The 23,228-nt window shown below is 40.7% G+C and overlaps 1 protein-coding gene across 2 annotated transcripts in view; it reads right to left on the bottom strand.

Moving 5' to 3' along the window:
* Positions 1-5,187: 5,187 nt before the first annotated feature.
* The window catches only part of CHD1 (chromodomain helicase DNA binding protein 1), a 71,355-nt gene continuing 53,314 nt past the window's right edge, over positions 5,188-23,228 (bottom strand). For both annotated transcript variants that reach the window (XM_054031982.1, XM_054031983.1), the window contains 10 exons: positions 22,837-22,987; positions 21,968-22,090; positions 21,468-21,605; positions 18,438-18,701; positions 17,993-18,133; positions 11,871-12,049; positions 8,947-9,043; positions 8,642-8,699; positions 7,302-7,512; positions 5,188-6,196 (listed from right to left, as the gene is read on the bottom strand). In XM_054031982.1, the coding sequence (XP_053887957.1) occupies positions 5,833-6,196; positions 7,302-7,512; positions 8,642-8,699; positions 8,947-9,043; positions 11,871-12,049; positions 17,993-18,133; positions 18,438-18,701; positions 21,468-21,605; positions 21,968-22,090; positions 22,837-22,987 (1,726 nt within the window). In that variant the 3' untranslated portion in view covers positions 5,188-5,832. The remainder of the gene's footprint in view (positions 6,197-7,301; positions 7,513-8,641; positions 8,700-8,946; positions 9,044-11,870; positions 12,050-17,992; positions 18,134-18,437; positions 18,702-21,467; positions 21,606-21,967; positions 22,091-22,836; positions 22,988-23,228) is intronic.

Below are 23,228 nucleotides of genomic sequence, written 5' to 3'. Positions count from 1 at the left end.
GTGCATTTGGACGTTTAAAAGCGCGCTGGCGCAGCTTACTGACTCGCTCAGACCTCAGCGAAAAGAATATCCCCATTGTTATTGCTGCTTGCTGTGCGCTCCACAATATCTGTGAGAGTAAGGGGGAGACATTTATGGCGGGGTGGGAGGTTGAGGCAAATCGCCTGGCCGCTGATTACGCGCAGCCAGACACCAGGGCGGTTAGGGGAGCACAGCAGGGCGCGGTGCGCATCAGAGAAGCTTTGAAAATGAGTTTTGTGACTGGCCAGGCTACGGTGTGAAACTTCTGTTTGTTTCTCCTTGATGAACCCTCCGCCCCCCCCACCCGGTTCACTCTACTTCCCTGTAAACCAACCACCCCACCCTCCCCTTCCCACTTCGAGCACCGCTTGCAGAGGCAATAAAGTCATTGTTATTTCACATTCATGCATTCTTTATTAATTCGTCACACAACTACGGGGATAATTGCCAAGGTAGCCCGGGATGGGTGGGGGTGGAGGGAAGGAAAAGGACACACTGCATTTTAAAACTTTAACTCTTATTGAAGGCCAGCCTTCTGATGTTCTGGCAATCATCTGGGGTGGAGTGACTGGGTGGCCGGAGGCCCCCCCACCGCGTTCTTGGGCGTCTGGGTGAGGAGGCTATGGAACTTGGGGAAGAGGGCTGTTGGTTAAACAGGGGCTGTAGCGGCAGTCTCTGCTCCTGCTGCCTTTCCTGCAGCTCAACCATACGCTGGAGCATATCAGTTTGATGCTCCAGCAGCCGGAGCATCGACTCTTGCCTTCTGTCTGCAAGCTGACGCCACCTATCATCTTCAGCCCACAACTTGCTCTGTTCATCCCACGATTCAGCCCGCCACCTCTCCTCTCGTTCATATTGTGCTTTTCTGATGTCTGACATTGACTGCCTCCACGCATTCTGCTGTGCTCTTTCAGCGTGGGAGGACATCTGGAGCTCCGTGAACATATCGTCCCGCGGCCTCCATTTTCTCTTTCTAATGTTCACTAGCCTCTGTGAAAGAGAAACATTTGCAGCTGGTGGAGGAGAAGGGAGAGGTGGTTAAAAAAGACATTTTAGAGAACAATGGGTACACTCTTTCGTTACAAGGTCGCATTTTTCCTCTTATAGTGAGGGTCTGCCGGTTTCGTGTGAGAGATCACTCACGCAGTGCCAGGCAACAGATTTTGGCTTGCAGGCAGTCATGGTAAGCCACAGACTTTTGGCTTTAACCTTCTTAACATGTGGGAATGGTTTCAAACAGCAGCGCCCTCATTTCCCATATCAAGGATGAATTGTGTTGGCCATTTAAAATGGGTTTGCAATGTAAAAGGAGGGGCTGCAGTTTCCAGGTTAACATGCAGCACAAACCCAACTAACCGCCCTCCCCCCCCACACCCAATTCTCTGGGATGATCACTTCACCCCTCCCCCCACCGCGTGGCTAACAGCGGGGAACATTTCTGTTCAGCAGAGCAGGAACGGGCACCTCTGAATGTCCCCTTAATAAAATCACCCCATTTCAACCAGGTGACCGTGAATGATATCACTCTCCTGAGGATAACAAAGAGCGATAAGGAATGGATGTTGTCTGCATGCCAGCAAACACCGGGACCATACGCTACAATGCTTTGTTATGCAATGATTCCAGACTACGTGCTACTGGCCTGGCGTGGTAAAGTGTCCTACCATGGCGGATGGGATAAGGCAGCCCTCCCCAGAAACCTTTTGCAAAGGTTTTGGGAGTACATGAAGGAGAGCTTTCTGGAGATGTCCCTGGAGGATTTCCGCTCCATCCCCATACACGTTAACAGACTTTTCCAGTAGCTGTACTGGCCGCGATTGCCAGGGCAAATGAATCATTAATCTTTAAACATGCTTGCATTTAAACCATGTGTAATATTTACAAAGGTACACTCACCAGAGGTCCCCTGTGTGCCCTCAGGGTCTTGGGTGAGTTTGGGGGTTACTGGTTCCAGGTCCAGGGTGACAGATCCTGGCTGTTGGGGAAACCAGTTTCTCCGCTTCCTTGCTGCTGTGAGCTACCTCCATCCTCATCTTCCTCGTTCCCCGAACCCTCTTCCCTGTGTGTTTCTCCAGTGAGGGTGTCATAGCACACAGTTGGGGTAGTGGTGGCTGCACCCCCTAGAATGGCATGCAGCTCCGCGTAGAAGCAGCAAGTTTGCGGCTCTGTCCCGGACCTTCCGTTTGCTTCTCTGGCTTTGTGGTAGGCTTGCCGTAGCTCCTTAATTTTCATGCGGCACTGCTGTGCATCCCTGTTATGACCTCTGTCCTTCATGGCCTTGGAGACCTTTTCTAATACTTTGCCATTTCTTTTACTGCTACGGAGTTCAGCTAGCACTGATTCATCTCCCCATATGGCGAGCAGATCCCGTACCTCCTGTACGGTCCATGCTGGAGCTCTTTTGCGATCCTGGGACTCCATCATGGTTACTTGTGCTGATGAGCTCTGCGTGGTCACCTGTGCTCTCCACGCTGGGCAAACAGGAAATGAAATTCAAACATTCGCGGAGCTTTTCCTGTCTACCTGGTCAGTGCATCTGAGTTGAGAGTGCTGTCCAGAGCGGTCACAATGAAGCACTGTGGGATACTTCCCGGAGGCCAATAACGTCGAATTCCGTCCACACTACCCCAATTCCGACCCGCAAAGGCCGATTTTATCGCTAATCCCCTCGGAGGTGGTGTAAAGAAACCGGTTTAAAGGGCCCTTTAAGTCGAAAGAAAGGGCTTCGTCGTGTGAACGTGTCCAGGCTTAATTCGATTTGCTGCTAAAGTCGACCTAAACTAGTAGTGTAGACCAGGCCTTAGTTCTCAGTACCATGGTGAGACTAAATGTAAAAAAAAAAAAAAATCAATAGCCGAAGTACTTAAATAAAATAAATAAATAATCAAAATCTAAACTACTGCTAATACCATCTAAGCTACAAAGGAAGCAGGACACAGAAGCCCCTCCTCTTTTTTTTTTTTTAAATGTATGGCAAAGTGATTAGCAACATTCAAATAATGAAGTCCAGATTAGCGAGTCAGTGGGCAGCTTCAGGAATGTCTTTGTAAGTCTGAGAGGCCACTGACAAATGATCAGTGCCACTGAGGGGCACTGATTTACAATTTGGTACATAATTCATGACTGGTAACCACAGTCTCATTGTGTTTCTCTTCTTTTCCGAAGGTGTAAGAGATGACAGTATCTACCATGCAATGTTCTAAAACAGTTTAATGGTGCGCAATGTTCATACTGGTGCTCAATGTTCAGCAGTCGAGTATACAGTGCCCCAGTCTGTGTTTGAAGAATGTGGACATCAACACCTCATGTTGAACCCATGGGTTTTCAGATAAGACTAGTCCATGCTTTCACTTTTCAGCTTTTCCAGATGGGCTTTAAAAATCAAGCATCTACCACAAACGGTGAGAAGGAACTGAGTGGTGGTTGAAGCTGCTCTGCTTTTTGTACTTTTACTGCAAGGGGCACGAAGATGTATAGGAGGAATATGGGGCCCCAAAAGACTGTCAGCAACAAGATTCCAGGTTTGCACGCACAAGGTACACAAACTTACAGGGGGATCCATGTGGGCCAATTCTTGAAGAACCTTCATTTCAACTTTAATATTTTCAGACATTGGAAAGTTTTATATTATACAATTAGAGATCAGAATGAGAAATCTGAGTAATATATAATTAATCTGACATTAGTCTGAAATGTAGGGATGATAAATTCCGTGTCACACACAATTACCAAACCAGACCTAACTGTTCTGAGGTATTTTATATTACAATTTTATTTTTGCTCTATAAAACAATCAAACTATTTAGGGAAAAAAAACTTATTTTTCTAGATTTATTCTGTTCCAACAAAGCCAGCTGACAGACAGATTTTGGGTTAAAAATAGAGCAGCTATCAATTATTTTTTATTATTTGTTTTAAATGTGTCGTTACATTTCACACACACACACACACACACACACAGCCAAGATCTCAACCTTATCTTATTCACTTTGTTTCTAAGTATATTGGATTTTTGAAGATAAAATTTTAACAGACAAAAATGAGTAACTCATCTTCAGGAAAAAGTTTGGGAAAAAATTCTGCCTGCATACCTTTTTCTGTAATTTGTCTTCCGCATTTTATTAGGGACATTTGTATAAACATCTGGGATCTTTGACTTTTCTTAGATTGCATCTGCTTATTATCCTTCTGGACTAATAACCTCTATTTGTGACCTCACAAATAATTGCTATTCAGATGATGTAAAAAATGTAAAAATGTAAAAAACAAAAGTCCGTAAAGACAAATTGTAGGCAGGGATCACAGAACATGAAGTAAATTAACTAAACAACAGAGATCCTGGTTTTAGATATATGGCCTAAAAAAACACCATGGAAAATAAAGACAAAAATATAATCTAAGCACCCTAAAGATATAATTTGAAGTATTTCATCAAGTCAGTGGGTTTTTAACCTTATTAAATTATTCCTCCTGCCATACATTTTAAAGTATGATTTTGCTACAATATTCTGAAATTTGATATAATCACTAAAATTAGTATACATTTCAGGGTAAAACATTTTAATAATGTTTAACTAATAAGGAATGTAACATCATAGGAAAACATCACCAGAAAACTACAAGAGCCCATATATCCTTTAGTTAAATTTAATTTGTCAGATAGAAGTTATCTATTTACAATCAGTGTGTATTGTAACAATTTCTATTAATAAGGTCACTCAAATCTTCTAAAATATTAACTGGCTGCATAGCACATTTGACATTATTGCCTATACTGAAGAGGGAAAACAAATGGATTTACAATAAATTTTGGCTGATATGGATTCTGAAGGGTTCATGTGTTGAACTCTCCTTCTCCTTTTAAAACAAATACACCTAAAAAAATTGTTTTAGAGCCTAATTTAGTTGTATATTTCTCACCACTTCATTACAACAATCACAACACAGACAGTTTAATAGAAAAAACAAAACATGTATCGCACACAGTATCTTTAAAAAAAAAAAAGAGCACTAAATGAAATAAAGTGTTCCCTTCCCCCAATTTTACATTCTGAACAGTGATTCCATCAAGATATTTTATTCAAAAATGTAATACACTGATTTTGTTTCATACTTGTGACAAGAAGGCCTGAGTTGGTGGGGAAAGGAACAGTCAAAAAAAGCCTGAGAGGGGAAAAAGCTCATTTAATTAATTTACAATAATTTACAGCTCTTTTTTGTAAAAAGGCATTACAATTGATCACAAACAGGAGAAATCCTGGCTATTTTACAGTTCTAGGTACAGAATTTAAATATTCAAGCTTGTGATGAAAAGCGGCAAGGTGGTCGCAGTGTACAATGTAAACAAGTAGCTTTGGAAAGTGAACAAGGTCCTTGAGAGTTCTTTACTAAAAAAAAATAAAACAAAATAAAACCCAAACGCCTCATTCCTTCCTGATACACGTTCACAGGTCAGTGTGTAAAAGTTCATTTACAAACATAATTTAAACTGTATTCAGCCTAAAAGCACTTTGACATGAAGAGTTTTATAAGATCCAGTCTGAATGGGGCAGTGTTGAGGTCCCTGTAAAAGTAAACATCTTCCATTTCTTAAAAAAAGTGCCACAACATTTGCAGCACAGTGCAGCATAAACTTTAAATACAAAAATATTTTTTTCTTCTGTTGGGATAATAGACCTTGCATCCTGGAAAGAAGTAACAATACTGCTACTGATAGAATATCCAGTCCATGTCTTTCAAGTCATGTAAGGCAATTACTGTGTTAGTTTACTGTATATGGCTAAAAGAAGGTCCAGAAAATGTTAGTCTTTGTTATGTTTTCCGGCTACTCCATGTATGTTCAGGTGTACTTTTGTGATCTGCTGAGTGTTCAAATGGAGATCTGTGTCCTAAGGGAGACCTTGAGCCATAAGGAGACCTCTGATCTAGTGGTGACCTTGGGCCACTACTGGAAGCTCTATGGTCCATTTGCCAGTCTGAGTGGTATCTATAGTCCCTGGAAGATTTATGATGGCTGTACTCTGAACTAGATCGGTGATCTGAGTGTATCCGGTGGTCTGAATGGGAACGGTGGTCTGAATGAGACCGACTGTCTTTTAAATTTCCTTCCAGGCTTGACCTGTGATCTCTACTCCTGTGGTCATCCAGCTTTCTATGTTTACTATCACTGTAGTATCTGAAAGATAGGATAAATTGTTATTTTGTAATAAAAACAAGGGTTAAAATGGTGGCAATCTAGCAGAATTATTTTAAGAGCTCATTCTTTTAAATTCTGCACTATACACAAAAAATTAAGCTTTGGTGCTCAGAAACTTGGATATTCTTGTGTTTGTCAAAGGGAGCATATAGATATAAAAACAGATGATATATACTTTGTCAAATTCAATTAGAAAAGATGAAAGTGTTATAAAATGAAGAGATTCCAACAAGCCTGGTAAACATATTTCATTCCATGCTCTCATGCCCCATCATCACTGATGTCTTACTTGTCCAGTGTTACTGAAATAGGTCTACCTCTTATGATATCAGAATATCAATTTTTCCTCCCATCCAACACAATTTCCTTCATTTTGATTGCCTATCACTTCCATTGTCAACCATCCTGTCTTATGTTGTCGTCTTCTGCTTTTTTTTTTTTGTAGGGTCACAGTATTCACTCTTTATCAGAACTTTCTATTCCTTGAACTGACTTAAAATCTTACCTATATTACTATTTATGATAAGTTTATAGCAGAACACATAATGTGCTAGGTGTTTTTCCAAAAGAAAAGAAGACAAAGTCCTTGACGAAAGGAGCTCACAATCTAAGAGATAGAGGTTAGGGGAAGTAGTACAGAAGCAGAGGATTTGTATATGTAGATGCATAAGGGAATGAAGGTGTCCAGTTTATTGCTTTGATCCTGAAATAACTCGTTTCAAAATGATGCTTAACTGCATCTTGGCAAAATAAAGTCTCTCTCTCTCTCACACACAAAATCAAACAATCTTCAAGAGGGATTTAAATGCACAGAGGGTAGGTGGTCTTGTGGATGAACTCAGGAGAGGCATTACATTATTGGGTAAGTGTGAAAGAAGGCACATTTTAATTATAGCACAGTATTCTAATCAACTGTGAGAAGATGTTGGATAAGTATCTACAATGACTTAAACTGGCAACTTGTTTTTGGTATGAACCACATACTTAACTGAAATGCAATTAAAAAATCCCCAGAAACAATACCAACAACAACAAAACAAAACATCCCTCCCCCAGATTTCTATGGATTATTCGCAAAACTCACCTGCTGTCCTGTTTGTAGTGATCCCAATCCCTGTGATCTTTTCCATTACTGAAGGCAGAATAGGGCCTTTTTCTAGAATCGCTTTTTTTGTAAGCATCTCCCTGATGTCTATCTTTGTGATGATCGTGGTATTGTGACAAATGTCTGTCAGAGGAATAACTGTCCCTGCTACTGTCATCATGGTTTGTATTCTCTTTCAGTCTTTCCACATCTGCTTAATAAAATAGATAGCTATGCTGAATGTGTGTTTCTGCGTAAGGGAATTTCATAAACTACAAAATTTCGAGTTGAAAAGTATGAAAGGATGTACAAGACAACACTTCAACCTCTTAGATTTAACTGTGTCAGAGAAATACAATGATTTGTAACAGAAGCTAACAATGGGAGCAAAAATGTGTGAATTGAGAAAAGTTGGGGTTGAATAGGCAGAAACAAGAGTAGAAATGCAGAGTGGAATTTAGAGGTGGAGAGATAGAGATTATGTAGGATCTAGGATGAATGGATGAAAAGTTCAATTTGATTAATTAAAGGACAGGAACCCAACAAAGTGTTTCAATGAGAGGTCAATGTGGGTAATGTTGCCTTTACCAGTGGAATTTTGAACAGTAGCAGAGGGAGCAGAGAAAGTTATAGTATTCAAGGTGAGAAATGTCCAAGGCCTGGACAAAAGTTTTAGTAGTGCAACTAATGAAACAATGGCATTTTATTTTAATTCAGAGGAAGTAGTACCATAGCTTCATGAGTGATTGGATATATATATATATATATATAGTGAAAGAGGAAACAAAAAAGTCAAATACTGCATTGTGACTGCAAGCTCATGAGATTGGGAGGATAATGTCACTGTCAATGACAAAAGGGATATTGCATCCTACACCATAGATTGCTGGTCCCTGCTTCAAGTGAAGACTTTAGAATCCAGGATAGTGATTACAACAACTGCAAGAAAACAAAAAACTAAACAAAAAAGCCCATAACAAAAACAAAACAAACAAAGAAAAAAACCCATGTTGGAGCCTGGAACTAGTCTAGAGGCATCAAGTGTTTCTCTTTCTTAACATAATTAAACACAAAAGTGTATTTTCAAATGAGTTCTAATAAAAAGGATTGCCAAATAGCAAATTACTGTTAAAAACACTAGCTGCAGTTGGATTTGTGCTTGACACAGTTTCACCAGCAAAAGTATGTATGCTGGGTCTCACTAAGTAACTCTATCTGTAGGGACAAGTTCACTTAATGCTAGGAGGAGTTTTAGAAGGTTTCAGAGTTATTGAAGTTTATTTCATTTCAAATACCCTACTCAAAAACATTTCAACACACCATCATGCAGAACTTCTTACCTGGATTTCTAATCACGTGTGTGTTCACATTGCTGCTGATATTCTGGTCATTGTGTTGCTAAGAGAAATAAATACAACAATTGGCATTACTAAATCTCAAAATTACAAATACTAAGTGCTAAAACATTCCATCTGATCAAAAAGGTGATATTAACACACAAAAATATATCCTTTAAATCAGACATTTTCATTTGTAAAAGGTAAATTCAGAATCCATTAACACTTTACCCTCATAAAACAAGTTTTAATACTTAAAAAAAAAAAAATCCTTTCAGAATGTCTCTAAATATAAAACAATATATTACCTGAGATTCCTGGCGTTTTTTGATTGCGTGTTTATATAGTTTGTGCAGCTTTCTGGCGTCAAATTCTGTAAACTTTGAAACAAAAATCCACAAATTTCTAGAGAAAGGAAAAAAAAAAAAAAAAAAGACAGGTTAGCCTTCCTGCATACACTGGTTTTCCTTTATGCCACTTTGTATACAATGGGCCTGATTCATCATTGTGATATTTCAGTGCCACACTGGTGTAATAACATTGAAGTCAATGGAGTTGTACTGCAGTGGTGAATCAGGTCCCATCGCATGAGAAGGTAGCATATCTAGCAATACAACCAACAATTTTGCATAATTCTCTGAAGATATAAAGCACTAAATGCTACACATGTATTATTAATTCCTCTCTTTTTCTTTACTGCTGTGTGATGTTTATAATAATTAGTTTAGAATGCAGATATGGCCATGAAGAAGTAATTGACATCAGTAAAAACGCTGCTAGTTAAGGGTGGATGGACCTGACTTTACAATAGGAGTTGAGTGCTCAATTCTCTGAAGAGAAACAACATGGGTGACATAATATCTTTTGTTGGACCAATCATTAGTGTTGGACAAACTTTTGAGCTCTGATCTCTTCTTCAAGGTCAAAAAGCCCCCTTTGTTTGAAAATCCCCTCTAAAATGGAAACTGTGTTACTCAATGATGTAACTTCCAAGATTGATTTTTCCCGCAGTGCAAGACTTTTGTGCCACATGCCTAATTTCCTGAAAATAGCAGAGGCAGATAGTCCATATGATTCCATGGGTTGGTCATGCATCTACTGCCTTGAAACCAGATGAATTTTTACAACTGAGTAATCACAAAGATACTAGTGGAAATTAATCCTAATTCATTTTCTGGACTCTTGTCCAGACTGGGAGAGGGAACAATCGGTGATAAAGAGTTTGGTGGGAGGTCCCATGTGGGGAACAAAGTCCTTGAAATTTCAAGCCCCCTATGGATTCAAAAGGGAGTGGGAAAGAGAAATTTCCTTGCTGCTGTCCCCAATTCAACTTTAAAAGCCAGGATTGCAACATAGAATGTAGACGTGTTAACTGCCACTTTAATTTTCATGGCTGAAAGAGAAATTTGAAATAGAGGGGTAAGTGGCAAGGCTAAGCCTGGAACTATTTTGAACTACCTAACACTATTTGGAAGGAAGTAATGAGGTGCAGCCCAAGTTCTTGTGGAGAGGCAAGAATCCTTTTAAAAAAAGGTCATACATATGATCATACATATCAGTTCTGGAGAAGACACTGTACTTGTGAAGTTTGCCGATGTAGTGCTGAAAACAAAAACCACAGAGCATTCACTGATGTTCTCACAGGGTTCCGAAATACATCTTCAGTGCTTAGTTTACTACTACTTCAGCACACTAAACTTTGCTTTTTCCTGGCAAGTGATTAATTATTACTACCTTGGCCTAAGAGCTTTACTTAAGTACGTACAATAGCTGTGTTTAATGACACTTGTATAATCGGTCACACATGGAATCTCTGAGAACTGTAGGGAATGATTGTCTTTAGCATGCTGTTTGTCCAATCAGATATTGGTGTAGTTTGTCTTTCAGTGCCCTATGTATGGCCAAAAAGAAGCCAGAGTTTGCATAACCACTGTATGATTAAATATAAGGTAATCTACCAAAAACACCATGCATGTTATGGATAGATAACATTTCTTAACATTTTCTGGTAGTTTTTATGGCAGTGATACATGAGTAGATATAAGGTAGCATGGATGATCTTAAATGTGAATGTTTATCAATTTTTTCCCCTTAAAAATAGACTATAATTGTCTATTTAGATTGTATGGTTTTTGGGGCATTGATCTTGCTTTCATACTTGTCTAAAGTGTTTAACACAATGTTGGAATACAATAATTGAGTAAGAGCAGCAGCATTCTGGAAGTTGAGGATTTTTTTTTCCAATTAGAATTAATGACTGAGGACTTAGGACTTTTTAAATCTATTTAGAATTGTGTGAAATGCTGAAAAATATCACCCTAACTTTTTATTTGAAAGTATAATCTAGGTAAAATGAAGTCTTTGGTTTATAATTAAGCACAAAAACATATTCAGAGATTCTTTCTGATCCTTTCTTGCCATTACATTTGAAATTTTAATGCCAATATTAATAAAAATTAAGTAATTTTTTTAAAATAAGTAAAACATCCTATTATATGGGGCCAAAGTTTCATTGTAAAGCCATAGCTGACAAGCAATCTAGTTTCACAATATATTTTAGTGTTTTTCTAGAATGGAGGCTCTAAGCAAATTTACATAGGCAAAACTTCAGAAGTGTTCACTATGAAAGCATAATGAATACAATAATAATCAAGATTAAAAATGAGATGCCATCTTCCGTCTTTACAGATAAAAGTTCTTTGCCACTGAAAGTTACTTATAAATTACTCAGGAACTTATGATTTGCTCACTTCCAGTCCTTTTTAAAACCGGGAGGAGGCTCCACCTAGTGGACAAAGTACAGCTTGCAGGGGTAGTCCATTGTTTTTTGTCAAGGTCCAAATTTCTTGGCCAAGATATAGTCAATGTCCAGACTCCAGAGAAAATAATACAAAAATAATAACAATAATGATAAGAAGAGGTAAATATAGATTTCGGGGTCCATTAAAAAGCATCTGGCGGTCCACATTTGGCCCACGGTCCGCCTACTGATTATCCCTAGCTTACACAATGATACACAATTCAGCATATGGAACATGAATCTGGCTTCAAAAATCCACTACACAATTCAAATGTTTTCTTTATAGGTCCTCATATTGTATTTTAAAACATCTGTAAGTAGATTCAACAATGTGAGAGTTGGAAGCCAACAAAAATGGACAGAAATCACTCTAGTTAATAGAAACAGTGATGGATTTTTCCCTTTTGTTCATGAAAATGTAGAATTACTTACTTCCTCCACTGTTTAATAAGTTCAGGATTTGTGTACTCTTTTAGACATTCAGTGATGTGATCCCCAATTTTGATTAGACACTGTCTAGTATGCTCCAGCTGTTCCCTTTCTGAAAGACCTTTTTCTGGTCTATCCAGCTGTTTCAGCGCTGCTTTAACAGGCCTCATTCTTTCTTTGCACTGTAAAGTGGAAAAAGGAATATATAAGTCAGGAGGGAGGGGAAAAAAACTAAATTCTACAACATGACCCACCTTACTACTGTGATATTTACACAGGAAAAGACAGTGCTACTCTAAGCCAAATGAAACATCAAGCCTCTGGTTCACAGCTCTTAAAATTCTCTTTTACTACAGGTTTCCTTTGGAAAAGTTATAATTTAAACCGCTGCAATATTAGCTTCTTTATAAAAGCATTAGATTGTATTTAAGATTTAAGAAAATATTTTTCTTAGAAATAGGATATTACAAACAGATATGATGACTCTAGGTATTATAATTCTAATCTGTTGTCTTTTTTTTTTTTTTTTTTTTTTTTGACCTTTCAGCACAAATACACAATACTAGACCTGTGTTACTTTCAAGAAACTTGTATACAAATTCAGTGTCAAGACCATAATGACAGTATTCCATAAAACAACTGGAGCCTAGAGGCAAAGTGACATTCCACTCAGGAAAGGATCTGCATTCCTCTTCCTCTCTTGTTGGGCGTGGTTCCCTACCCTTCAGAAAAATCTCTGCAGCGCTCTCTCAGAAAATCTTGCCAGTGGATTGATCCCTATGAATGAAGCTAAGACTACCAAGGAGATGCTGGTATGGACAGACAGATGAAACTCAGTTCAAGCTTTCCTTGCATGTGGAAGAGGCTGGCTCTCCTTGTCCCATATCCAGCCCTCCCAAACACCCATTTCTTCATGAACCAGTGAGAAAAAGTGGAAAGAAGGGGATATTTGGCTGTCCTTGTACCTATCTTGATTCTCTAAGAGAAAACAGAGAAGGGGGGAGAAGAGGACAAACTGAACTGTAACATCTTATAATGAAGTGATGCTTTCAGTAGGTGAATAGGAGAAACTGTCAAAAGCAGGGTGTGACTGGACTATGTAGATAAGCTCCTGCCTGGTTCACTGATATCAGAAGGACTCCTAGAGAGACTGCAGCAGAAGTGCTATCATCTCCATCACAACTTTGTCTCCTTCATCAACCTGTTCAGTGTCTTGAGCTCTAAAAGCACCTGGACTACTCTTTTATCTTTTTCTTATTATGACGAATATGGGGAAGAGTGTATTTTTTTTAAAAAACTCACATGGCCAGAGCATTCAACAGATACTCTTTATTCAACAATCAATTTATAAGCACCGAGAGGGTAATAGGATAATAAGCAATAGCCAGCATAGATTAGTCAAGAACAAATTGTGCTAAACCAAAATAAGTTCCTTCTTTGACAGGGTTACTGGCCTAGCGAATGGAAGGGAAGCTGCAGACATGATAAATCTTGTTTTTATAAGGCTTTTGACATAGTCCCATATGATATTCCCATCAGAAAACTAGGACAATGTAGTCTACATGAAATTGCTATTAAATGGATGCAAATCTGACTGAAAGACTGTAGTCCAAAAGTAGTTATCAATGGTTCACTGTCCATCTGGGAGGATGTATCTAGTGGGGCCACACAAAGATCAGTCCTGGGCTGGTGGTATTAATATTTTCATTAATAACTTAGATAATAGAGTTGAGGGTATGCTTATAATATTTGTGGATGACATCAGGCTGGGAAGGATTGCAAATACTTTGGAGGACAGGATTAGAATTCAAAATGACCCTGATAAATTGGAGAAATGGTCTGAAATCAACAAGATGAAATTCAATAAAGAGAAGTGCAAAGTACAATAGTTTTAGCTTATCAGCAACCCCTCCATTGCCAGCAAAGTTGCCATTATCTGGCAGTTGCCAATAAGCAGAAGGCAGGTTTACAAGCCTGCAGCTGGAGAAGGAAGTGCTTGGATGTCCCTTCCCTGGCCACAGATCTTCTTGCAGCTAGGGCAGCCAGTGGGGAGGGGGGACTGAAGCCCAGATTCTGGGCCTTTCTGTATGAAACAGGGGGTGCTGAGGGACCACAGAGCTGTATGATACCATCCCTACGCTTTCCAGGGATTGGGGCTCAGCATTTCCAAGTGCTTTCTTCCCTGCGTGCAGTCCCCGACAAGGCAAAGCCAGGAGAGTCAGGGAGTGGTCTGGCATCCAAGCTGCAGTGCCCTGCCCACAGCCTCCCCTCCCAGCCCACAGCCCTGACCTCATGCAGGTCCCCATGCACTAGCAGCTTTGTGGGGCTGCAGTCCCAGAAAGAAGCACTGGGACATGCTGAGCACTGGCGACAGGCAGCTTTGTGGGGCGACAGCCAGAGAAGGCACGTTCTCCCAGCACTTTCTTCCCTAGCTGCAGCTGGTGTCTCTCTTCCAAAAAATGTTGCTAACTTGTTAATAAGCTGCGTGCTGATGCCAACATCTGAAGCTCCTTAACATAAAAGGCAATGGGATGGGATTGGTTCTCAGCAACATGTTGCTATTAACTGGCAGTTGTTAATATCCAGGTTGCTATTAAGTGGAATCTCCATATTACACTTACAAGGAAAAAAACCCAAATGCACAAATACACAGTGGGAAATAACTGTGTAGCTCAGGGGTCGGCAACCTTTCGGAAGTGGTGTGCCGAGTCTTCATTTATTCGCTCTAATTTAAGGTTTCGCATGCCAGTAATACATTTTAACATAAGGTCTCTTTCTATAAGTCTATAATATATAACTAAACTATTGTTGTATGTAAAGTAAATAAGGTTTTTAAAATGTTTAAGAAGCTTCATTTAAAATTACATTAAAATGCAGAACCCCCTGGACCGGTGGCCAGGACCCGGGCAGTGTGAGTGCCACTGAAAATCAGCTCACATGCTGCCTTCAGCACGCGTGTCATAGGTTGCCTACCCCTGGTCTAGGTGGTAGCACTGTTGAAAAGGATCTGGGGGATTATAATGGATCACAAATTGAGTATGAGCCAACAATGTGAAAAAAGCTAATATTCTGGTGTGATCATTAACAGAAGGATCATATTTAAGACACAAGAGGTAATTATCCCACGCCACTTAGCACAGGTGTTCTAAGAAAGATGTGACCAAATTAGAGAGATTCCAGAGGAGAATAACAAAAATGACAAAAGGTTTAGAAAAATATACCTGTGAGGAAAGGTTGAAAAAACTGGGCATGTTTAGTCTTGAGGAAGAAAAGACCCAAGGGGTGAGTTGATTTTCTTGTTACCTATCTCTTTTATGGCCCCAACTATGAGTTAAACCAATCTGGGTTCTTTTAGATTCAGTGAGCCCAATTCAGGAAGAATGTAAAAGGGGGTGTGTAGTGAGTCGGTGTGGCTCCCCTCCTGCCCAGAAGAGGGAGCCCACGTGCCGGCACCAGAGTGGGTGGGACCACCACCGCCTGTCCCCGCCCCCCGGAAGTCAAGGGGCGGGACAGGAAGTATAAAGGCCGGCCGCCAGAGCTCAGTTGGCGGCCAGCCACCACAGGGAGCAGACGTGCGGCCGGGAGCTCCCGGCCAGGAGACCGTCGAAGACCCTAGCTGGCCTGAGCTACCCCGGGCCCGCTACGAGGAGGAGCCGCCGGAGCCCGTTCACGCCCGCCACTGGGAGAACCCCTGGGAACCGAACCCCGCGAACCCTGAGGGTGAGACTGGACCCGAACCCCTCAGCCCCTGCTGCTATCCAGAGGAGCCGCCTGAGGACCATTGGCCGGACTTCCCGGCAGAGCTACCAGACTTGCCGCCGAGCCCGGGCAGAGAGGAGCCCATGCAGGTGGACTGGCCCGATCCCGGCGCAACGACCGAGGTAGGCTGGGAGGGGGATCACGGAAGTAGCCCGGGGATAGCCGACCCCGGTCCGGCTGCAACTGAGTGTGAGCCTATGTCAGTGTGTTGCGGTCTGGATACCCCACTGACCAGCAGCGGCAGCAACCGCTGTTAGGGCCCCGGGCTGGAACGCAGTGGAGTGGGTGGGCCTGCGTTCCCCCCTGCCACCCTCCGTACGGGTGGCAGGCTTCCCCCTCACCCAACGCTCGGCTACAGAAGCCTGGGCCTTGAACTATTTGCCTGCTCAGCCCCTGCAACAAGGGCCTGAGCTTAACTGTGTTTGCCCCGCCCTGATCCAGGGCCTGGGCTTTGAACTGCTTGCTCGCTCAGCCCCTGCAACAAGGGCCTGAGTTAACTGTGTTTGTCCCGCCCTGATCCAGGGCCTGGGCTTTGAACTATTTGCTCGCTCAGCCCCTGCAACAAGGGCCTGAGCTAACTGTGTTTGCCCCGCCCTGATCCAGGGCCTGGGCGCTGAACTATTTGCTCGCTCAGCCCCTGCAACAAGGGCCTGAGCTAACTGTGTTTGCCCCGCCCTGATCCAGGGCCCGGGCGCTGAACTATTTGCTCGCTCAGCCCCTGCAACAAGGGCCTGAGCTAACTGTGTTTGCCCCGCCCTGATCCAGGGCCTGGGCTCTGAACTATTTGCTCGCTCAGCCCCTGCAACAAGGGCCTGAGCTTAACTGTGTTTGCCCCGCCCTGATCCAGGGCCTGGGCTTTGAACTGTTTGCTCGCTCAGCCCCTGCAACAAGGGCCTGAGCCTAACTGTGTTTGCCCCGCCCTGATCCAGGGCCTGGGCTTTGAACTATTTACCCGCTCAGCCCCTGCCATAAGGACCTGAGCCTAACTGTGTTTGCCCCGCCCTGATCCAGGGCCTGGGCTCTGAACTATTTGCCCGCTCAGCCCAGCAAGCAAGGGTCTGAGCTAACTGTGTTTGCCCCGCCCTGATCCAGGGCCTGGGCTCCTGAGCTTTAACTGTGGTTGCTCCGACTCTGCACCAAAGAGCCGGAGTTTCAGGACTAACTGACTGCTTATTCCCAGAGTAGTGAGTCGGTGTGGCTCCCCTCCTGCCCGGAAGGGTCGAGCCCCGGCTAGGACCTACTACAGGGTGTAAACTACACGTTGGTAAATTGGGTATGGATGTTAGTCAAAGTCTGCACTGGTACAGTATATATAGAGAGAGCAAAAAAAGATGTAAATCATCTCTGAATCTGACATGTGCTACACCCAGACTGAAAATTCAACTCGGAGTCTAGGCAGTCTGAGAGCTCCATGTTGCATCTAAGGTAATCTGTCACAACCTTCCCCATTAACATTTTCTATTAAGGTAAGATGAGAAACCGAGTGACAGTCAGCATGATAGTCAGTGTTAAGAAATGCTTCTTGAGCATGAACCTGACGTCTGGTTTGAATGAACATGGTATATTGTGTTTCAGTATGCATGTGTTACGGCCAAACAATGGGCACAGTACATCCATCCCTCCTGAACACAGACAGGCCCATCTTATATATTGCTGGCCACATCTCCCTCAGCATAGGCAGAACCTCTATGATCAAGACAAGATGAAACAAAAAATGAAATATTTCGAATATACATTCGTCCATTCCTCACATAGACCTACAACAAGGATCCTCACATACGCCTACAACAATCCAAACTGATTCTAACTTATCTTGTCTGTGATGCACACAAATCTCAGGATTTCACATTTTTAAATGTTATATGTTGCTGGACATATGCCTATCAAATGATCTGTGACGAGATTAGAGCATATTTAGGCTCCATGATATCATTGGGAGATCACTGTCATGTTTTCATAGGACCTCACTAAAAAGGAGAGTGCATATTTAATATGTAACTCAGAAGTGCAAACACACATCTGAAGAAGCTGCTATTGGGCTTGTGCAGAAATTCTGTAATGGTTGTCTGCATGAAGACAGAACCGAACCTTTAAAATATACATACATACATACATACATACATACATACATACACACTTCTGAGTTAGCACTTCTGAGTTACATATTGAATTTTTATATATATATATATATATATATAATCGCCCACACCTTTGGTGCGCTATTCTGAGACCTCACTGGCAATGAATCAAGTGCCACAATGCCCTAAGCACATTGGTGTTAACTGAGCATATAGAAGCAGTTTTAATTCAGAATGTCATTCTTTTTGTGTTAAATAGCAGCATTAAGATAGCCACAAGGAACTTACTACACTGAAAGTCTTCTGATCCAGTTCTTCAGATTCTTCAGATATAGGAACAGGCTCACTAATTGCAGTAATATGAACTGGAGTATCTGCTAATGTAGCTTTCTTGGTTTTGTCTCTGTTGTCAGATTTGACTTCATTTATCTATAAATAAAATATTAAAATAGATCTGAAAAGGGAATTGCAGTTTAGTTCTACAATTACACAATCTTACTACATATATTGACCATTTACATATATTTAATTTTTTCTTTCTTTTTTTGCCTAGGGATGCGGAAAGGAATGTGAACGTTTCTTATCCCACTTGCACTTTCAGACAGCTAAACTATGTGGCAGTAACAATAAAAGAGCATTAAGTGATCTGAAATGCCTGTCTACCTCAAAACCAACCTGTGCCTATTTTTTTTTCTTTTTAATTGTATTATATAATATACTGAAGTCTAATTACCTTCTCTTCCTTTGCTTCTTTTTCTTTCTGTGTGGACTCCTTTACTTTGCTTTCTCTCTTTTCTTTCATATCTTTTTCCTTTAATTCTTTCTTATCCTCTTTTTCTTTTTTCTCCCTTTTCAGATCCCTCTTGTTTTCCTTTTCTTTTGTTTCTCTCTTTTCTTCAACCTCCTTCTTTATACCAATATCTGGCTCAGATTTTTCATCATTTTCTTTTTCTGCTTTTATTTTTTTATTTGAATGTTTCACTGAAGCGATCTCATCCTGCAATATTTAAGTATAGGCATCACATTGCAAATTCAATTCCTAGTTTTACAAATTTTACAGTAGTCAGATTAAAAATATACCATTCTTCCTCAAAGTGTGATTTTTTAAAAAACTTTAATACCTATAAACTGCCGCTAAATCACACAGTGATAATGTAAAAACAATTACACTTCTGAAATTTAATAGGCATGTGCCAGAGAACGCTGAATTGGTCAATACCAGCTTTACGGGAACACAAGGGAACCACATTCTAGAACTTTTCTTGAGAAGGAAATAGAAAAGTCAGTTGGGCAGTCTTGAGGATCCTTTGCTTGGCTCATCTGGGGAGTGGACTGAAGAGTCATTATTTAGCTTTAGGATTCCACTGATCCTCCCAGAAAGTAATTTAGCAGGTTAAGCTGCTGAGGCTATGCAATAGCATGACCGTACTCTAAAATATCAAGGCTGATTGGAGGAGGAGAAAAACAAACTTTACACGTGGTCTTAGTGGTTGTTTATAATCAAAAGGGAATACATACAGGAATTCTTAACTAAAATTAAGTATTGATCCTTATAGTAAATAATCTTGGTTTTCTTTACATCCATTTTTTGTATTTGTATGTAGTCCTGATCTACACAGGAGAGTTGCACTGGTTTAACACATTTTTTTTTTTTTTTTTTTTTTTTTTAAACTAGCTTAGTTTAACTGGTAGAAACCCTACATGGATGCTCTTATTTCAATTTAAAGATGGCTCATTTCAGTTTAGTTTAAAACAATTCCTAATCTACTGAAATTAAACCAAAATAACCCTGACTCAAACCAAAATGAATTGCACCAGTTTATCCCATAAATGCACCAGTTTATCTCAATATTGGTTTACAAATCACATCTTTAAACATGTGCAACAAGGCCTTAGACTTTAAATACATTTTATCTTTTTTTATTGGTTTACATGATACATTAAAAACAAACAAATGGTAGCAAGGAAGCCTGGAGGTTGGGAGGTGGGGAAGGTATGTGTGAGAAAAGTTACTTAACCTTGCTGTGTTTCAGAGTAGCAGCTGTGTTAGTCTGTATCCGCAAAAAGAACAGGAGTACTTGTGGCACCTTAGAGACTAACTAATTTATTAGAGCATAAGCTTTCGTGGGCTACAGCCCACTTCTTCGGATGCATATAGAATGGAACATATATTGAGGAGATATATATACACGCATACAGAGAGCATGGACAGGTGGGCGTTGTCTTACCAACTCTGAGAGGCCAATTAAGTAAGAGAGAAATAAATAAATAAATAAATAAATAAAAAGACTTTTGAAGTGATCACTTCAAAAGGTTTTTTTTTTCCTCTTACTTAATTGGCCTCTCAGAGTTGGTAAGACAACGCCCACCTGTCCATGCTCTCTGTATGCGTGTATATATATCTCCTCAATATATGTTCCATTCTATATGCATCCGAAGAAGTGGGCTGTAGCCCACGAAAGCTTATGCTCTAATAAATTTGTTAGTCTCTAAGGTGCCACAAGTACTCCTGTTCTTTTAACCTTGCTGTGCCTCACTTTTTCCAACTGAGCATTTGACTGAAAATGCTTCAAGTGCTAAAACTGGCTGTCTTTGAGGGTTTGGTTCAGGCACCAACATAACTGTTTTAAAAAAAAAAAAAAAAGAGTAATGATGCCCTAGGCACAAAGCAGTACAGCTTTATCTATAGCTCCAATGCTGGATTAGTATTGCTAGCAAATTTTAAGTCATGGGTGGGGAACCTTTGAAATCACACAATGTCATTTTTCAGACTATAATCACAGTTTATTATGTAAAAACTCAGAATCCCATCAATACTGCCACATCTGCAGTTTTCTTTTAATTAGGGCCCTACCAAATTCATGGTCAATTTTTGTCAATTTCATGGTCATAGGGTTTTAAAAATTGTAAATTTCATGATTTCAGCTATTTAAATCTGATATGTCACAGTTTTTTAATTGTAGGGGTCCTGACCCAAAAAGGAATTGTGTGTGTGGTAACAAAGATATTGTAGGGAGGGTTGTGGTACTGCTACTCTTACTTCTGATGTTGCTGGCGGTGGCGCTGCCTTCAGAGCTGGGCAGCTGGAGAGCGGCAGCTGCTGGCTGGGAGCCCAGCTCTGAAGGCAGAGCTGCTACCAGCAGCAGCGCAGAAGGATGGCATGATAGGGTATTGCCACCCTTGCTTCTCCACTGCTGCCTGCAGAACTGGGCCCTCAGTCAGCAGCTGCCACTCTCTGGCCACCCAAACCTGAAGGTATCAGCGCAGAAGTAAGAATGGCTTGGTATGGTATTGCCAGCCTTACTTCTGCACTGCTGCTGGGAGGGCGCCGCTGCTGCTCTTTGGCCACCCAGAAGTAATGCTGCCACACACACCCTGCAACTTCCTTTTGGATTAGGACCCCCAGTTTGAGAAACGCTGGTCTTCCCTGTGAAACCTGTATAGTTTAGGGTAAAAGTACACAAAAGACCAGATTTCACAGAGGGAGACCAGATTTCACGGTCCATAACGCATTTTTTATGGCGTGAATTTGGTAGGATCCTATTTATAATTAAACTAAAAGGGATTAAACCTACTCCATAATGTTTAACTAACATAAGATTAACAAGAGCTATCACAGAAAATATGAAAAACTCAAATGTTAAACATTTGCTAGGAGAATGCCATTCTAACTACTTTGTGTAAAAGCAATACTTAAGTGAGATGGAACAAACTGAATTACAGAAATGTTTCCTTTAACAGAACACATTTCAAAAATACCCACCTTGTTATCCTCCTCTTCCTCTTCATCAGATTTTTCTGAGAGCAGTGGAGAAGAATCACTTTTTATCTCCTCTTTAACTTTTGCAAGTTTTACCACTTTATTCTTCTTAGCTCTTGTTTTCCTCCTCTTTGAGTTTCCCTGAATACAAAATCATCATTTTAATTCTGTCAACTGAAATGCCTCATTGCCACGAGCCATTCAGAAAGATTTGTTTCTATATTAAATAGAAGTTGATTTTATTAAATGGTATTCATATATATAAGTTACCTTGTTAGACCAGAAATGAGAAAGGGAGCCAGCCTGACAATAAAGAGCACATACAAACTGAAGACAAAAACCCTAAGTAATCTGATCTTATAAATCATTATTTGAGCTAGCCAGACATGCTCTGATTAAATGGTCATCAGTGTGGAGAACAACTGGAGGAGGTGGGGATGATGATCTGCTAACAAGCAGATTACTACTTCATCATATTGTTAAAGATCTGAAATTTCACTTACTGCACCAGAAAGTCTTTGTGCTTCCTTCCTTGCAAGATCTTTATTGAGTAATTTAATGAGGTAGTCTGTACGGGTCTGCAACTGCTTGGCCTGGGGTTTCTTATCCGGATCATCTGGTAGAATCTGAGAGGAGAATAAAAATAATCAAGTATGAAAACCAGTGTTTCCAATTTGGAAGATGCCAGAATGGAGAAGCAGCAGCAGGCTGGAGTAGCAGAAATACAGAGGAGAAGAGCACTGGAGATGGGAAAAAACGGCATGATTCTGAATCCACTCTGACACTACACTGTAAGTGTGCTGGTGTGGAAAACTTGAAACCCACTTTCAACTTTTTGCTCCTTCCCACTATGCACACTAATACAGGAGCCTCAAAAGCAATTCTCCAACACAAAAGTTACCAGCCCTGATTTTGTGTTTCTGCTCTCATAACACATAATTCAGCTAGGAGAAGCTGGGCTCCTGCATCACATGGCCATCAATGGATGGAACTTCCACCTCAAATAGCATACTTGCTTCTAGTGAGTGGGGGAAATGAGTCAGGTGAGCAAACAGGGATGGGGAGCAAAAAGCAAGAGTAAAAATGAATGCAAACAGCCAAAAAAGAAAGGGGATGAGAGATAATAGAAGAGGAGAGTGCTAATGGTCTGAAAAAGAAAGATAAACATTGTACCAGGACATGGCACAATGGAGTAAAGATGGCCATGACATCTACCAGTCAACCACAAGAGGGGTTCCAATAAAGCAGAGTCAGCGTATACTTTCTGTGAGATTTCAAATGACCATAAAATAAACAGTTTCAATGGCTCCTCCTTACCAACTAAGCAAAATGAAATTTAAAATATGCTCACCAGCTGGATGGCAGGACATACCTTGTGTGTCAAGCTGAGGTCAGGATCCATTTTTATCATTTCCCAACTACCATACCCATATTCATAGATGCCTATTAAAAGATTGGAGTCATCCTCTTTGCCCCAATCTATATCAAAATGAGCTGCCTTGGTGTGGCATGGAATGGCATATCTAGAGGGAAGAAATCAGAAAGCCAAATAAGCTATTCTTATTTCTGAAAACTAAAAAGGTGGGAAAAGATTAGGTTTTGACTTGCTGAGAAAGTAACTCAGATACATTTTCTAAGGTTTTCAAAAACATTTTACAACAATTTTATTTAATTAAATTAGTGCTGTGATCGGTGTGCTAAACAGGCCAAGATTACTATAGAGGCACTATAAGGCCTGTATCTGGGACCATCGTTCCTGGAATC

This window comes from Malaclemys terrapin, chromosome 6, assembly GCF_027887155.1.
Source record: "Malaclemys terrapin pileata isolate rMalTer1 chromosome 6, rMalTer1.hap1, whole genome shotgun sequence".
Classification (NCBI taxonomy): domain Eukaryota; kingdom Metazoa; phylum Chordata; order Testudines; family Emydidae; genus Malaclemys; species Malaclemys terrapin.
This window is presented reverse-complemented; position numbering and strand designations above follow the sequence as displayed.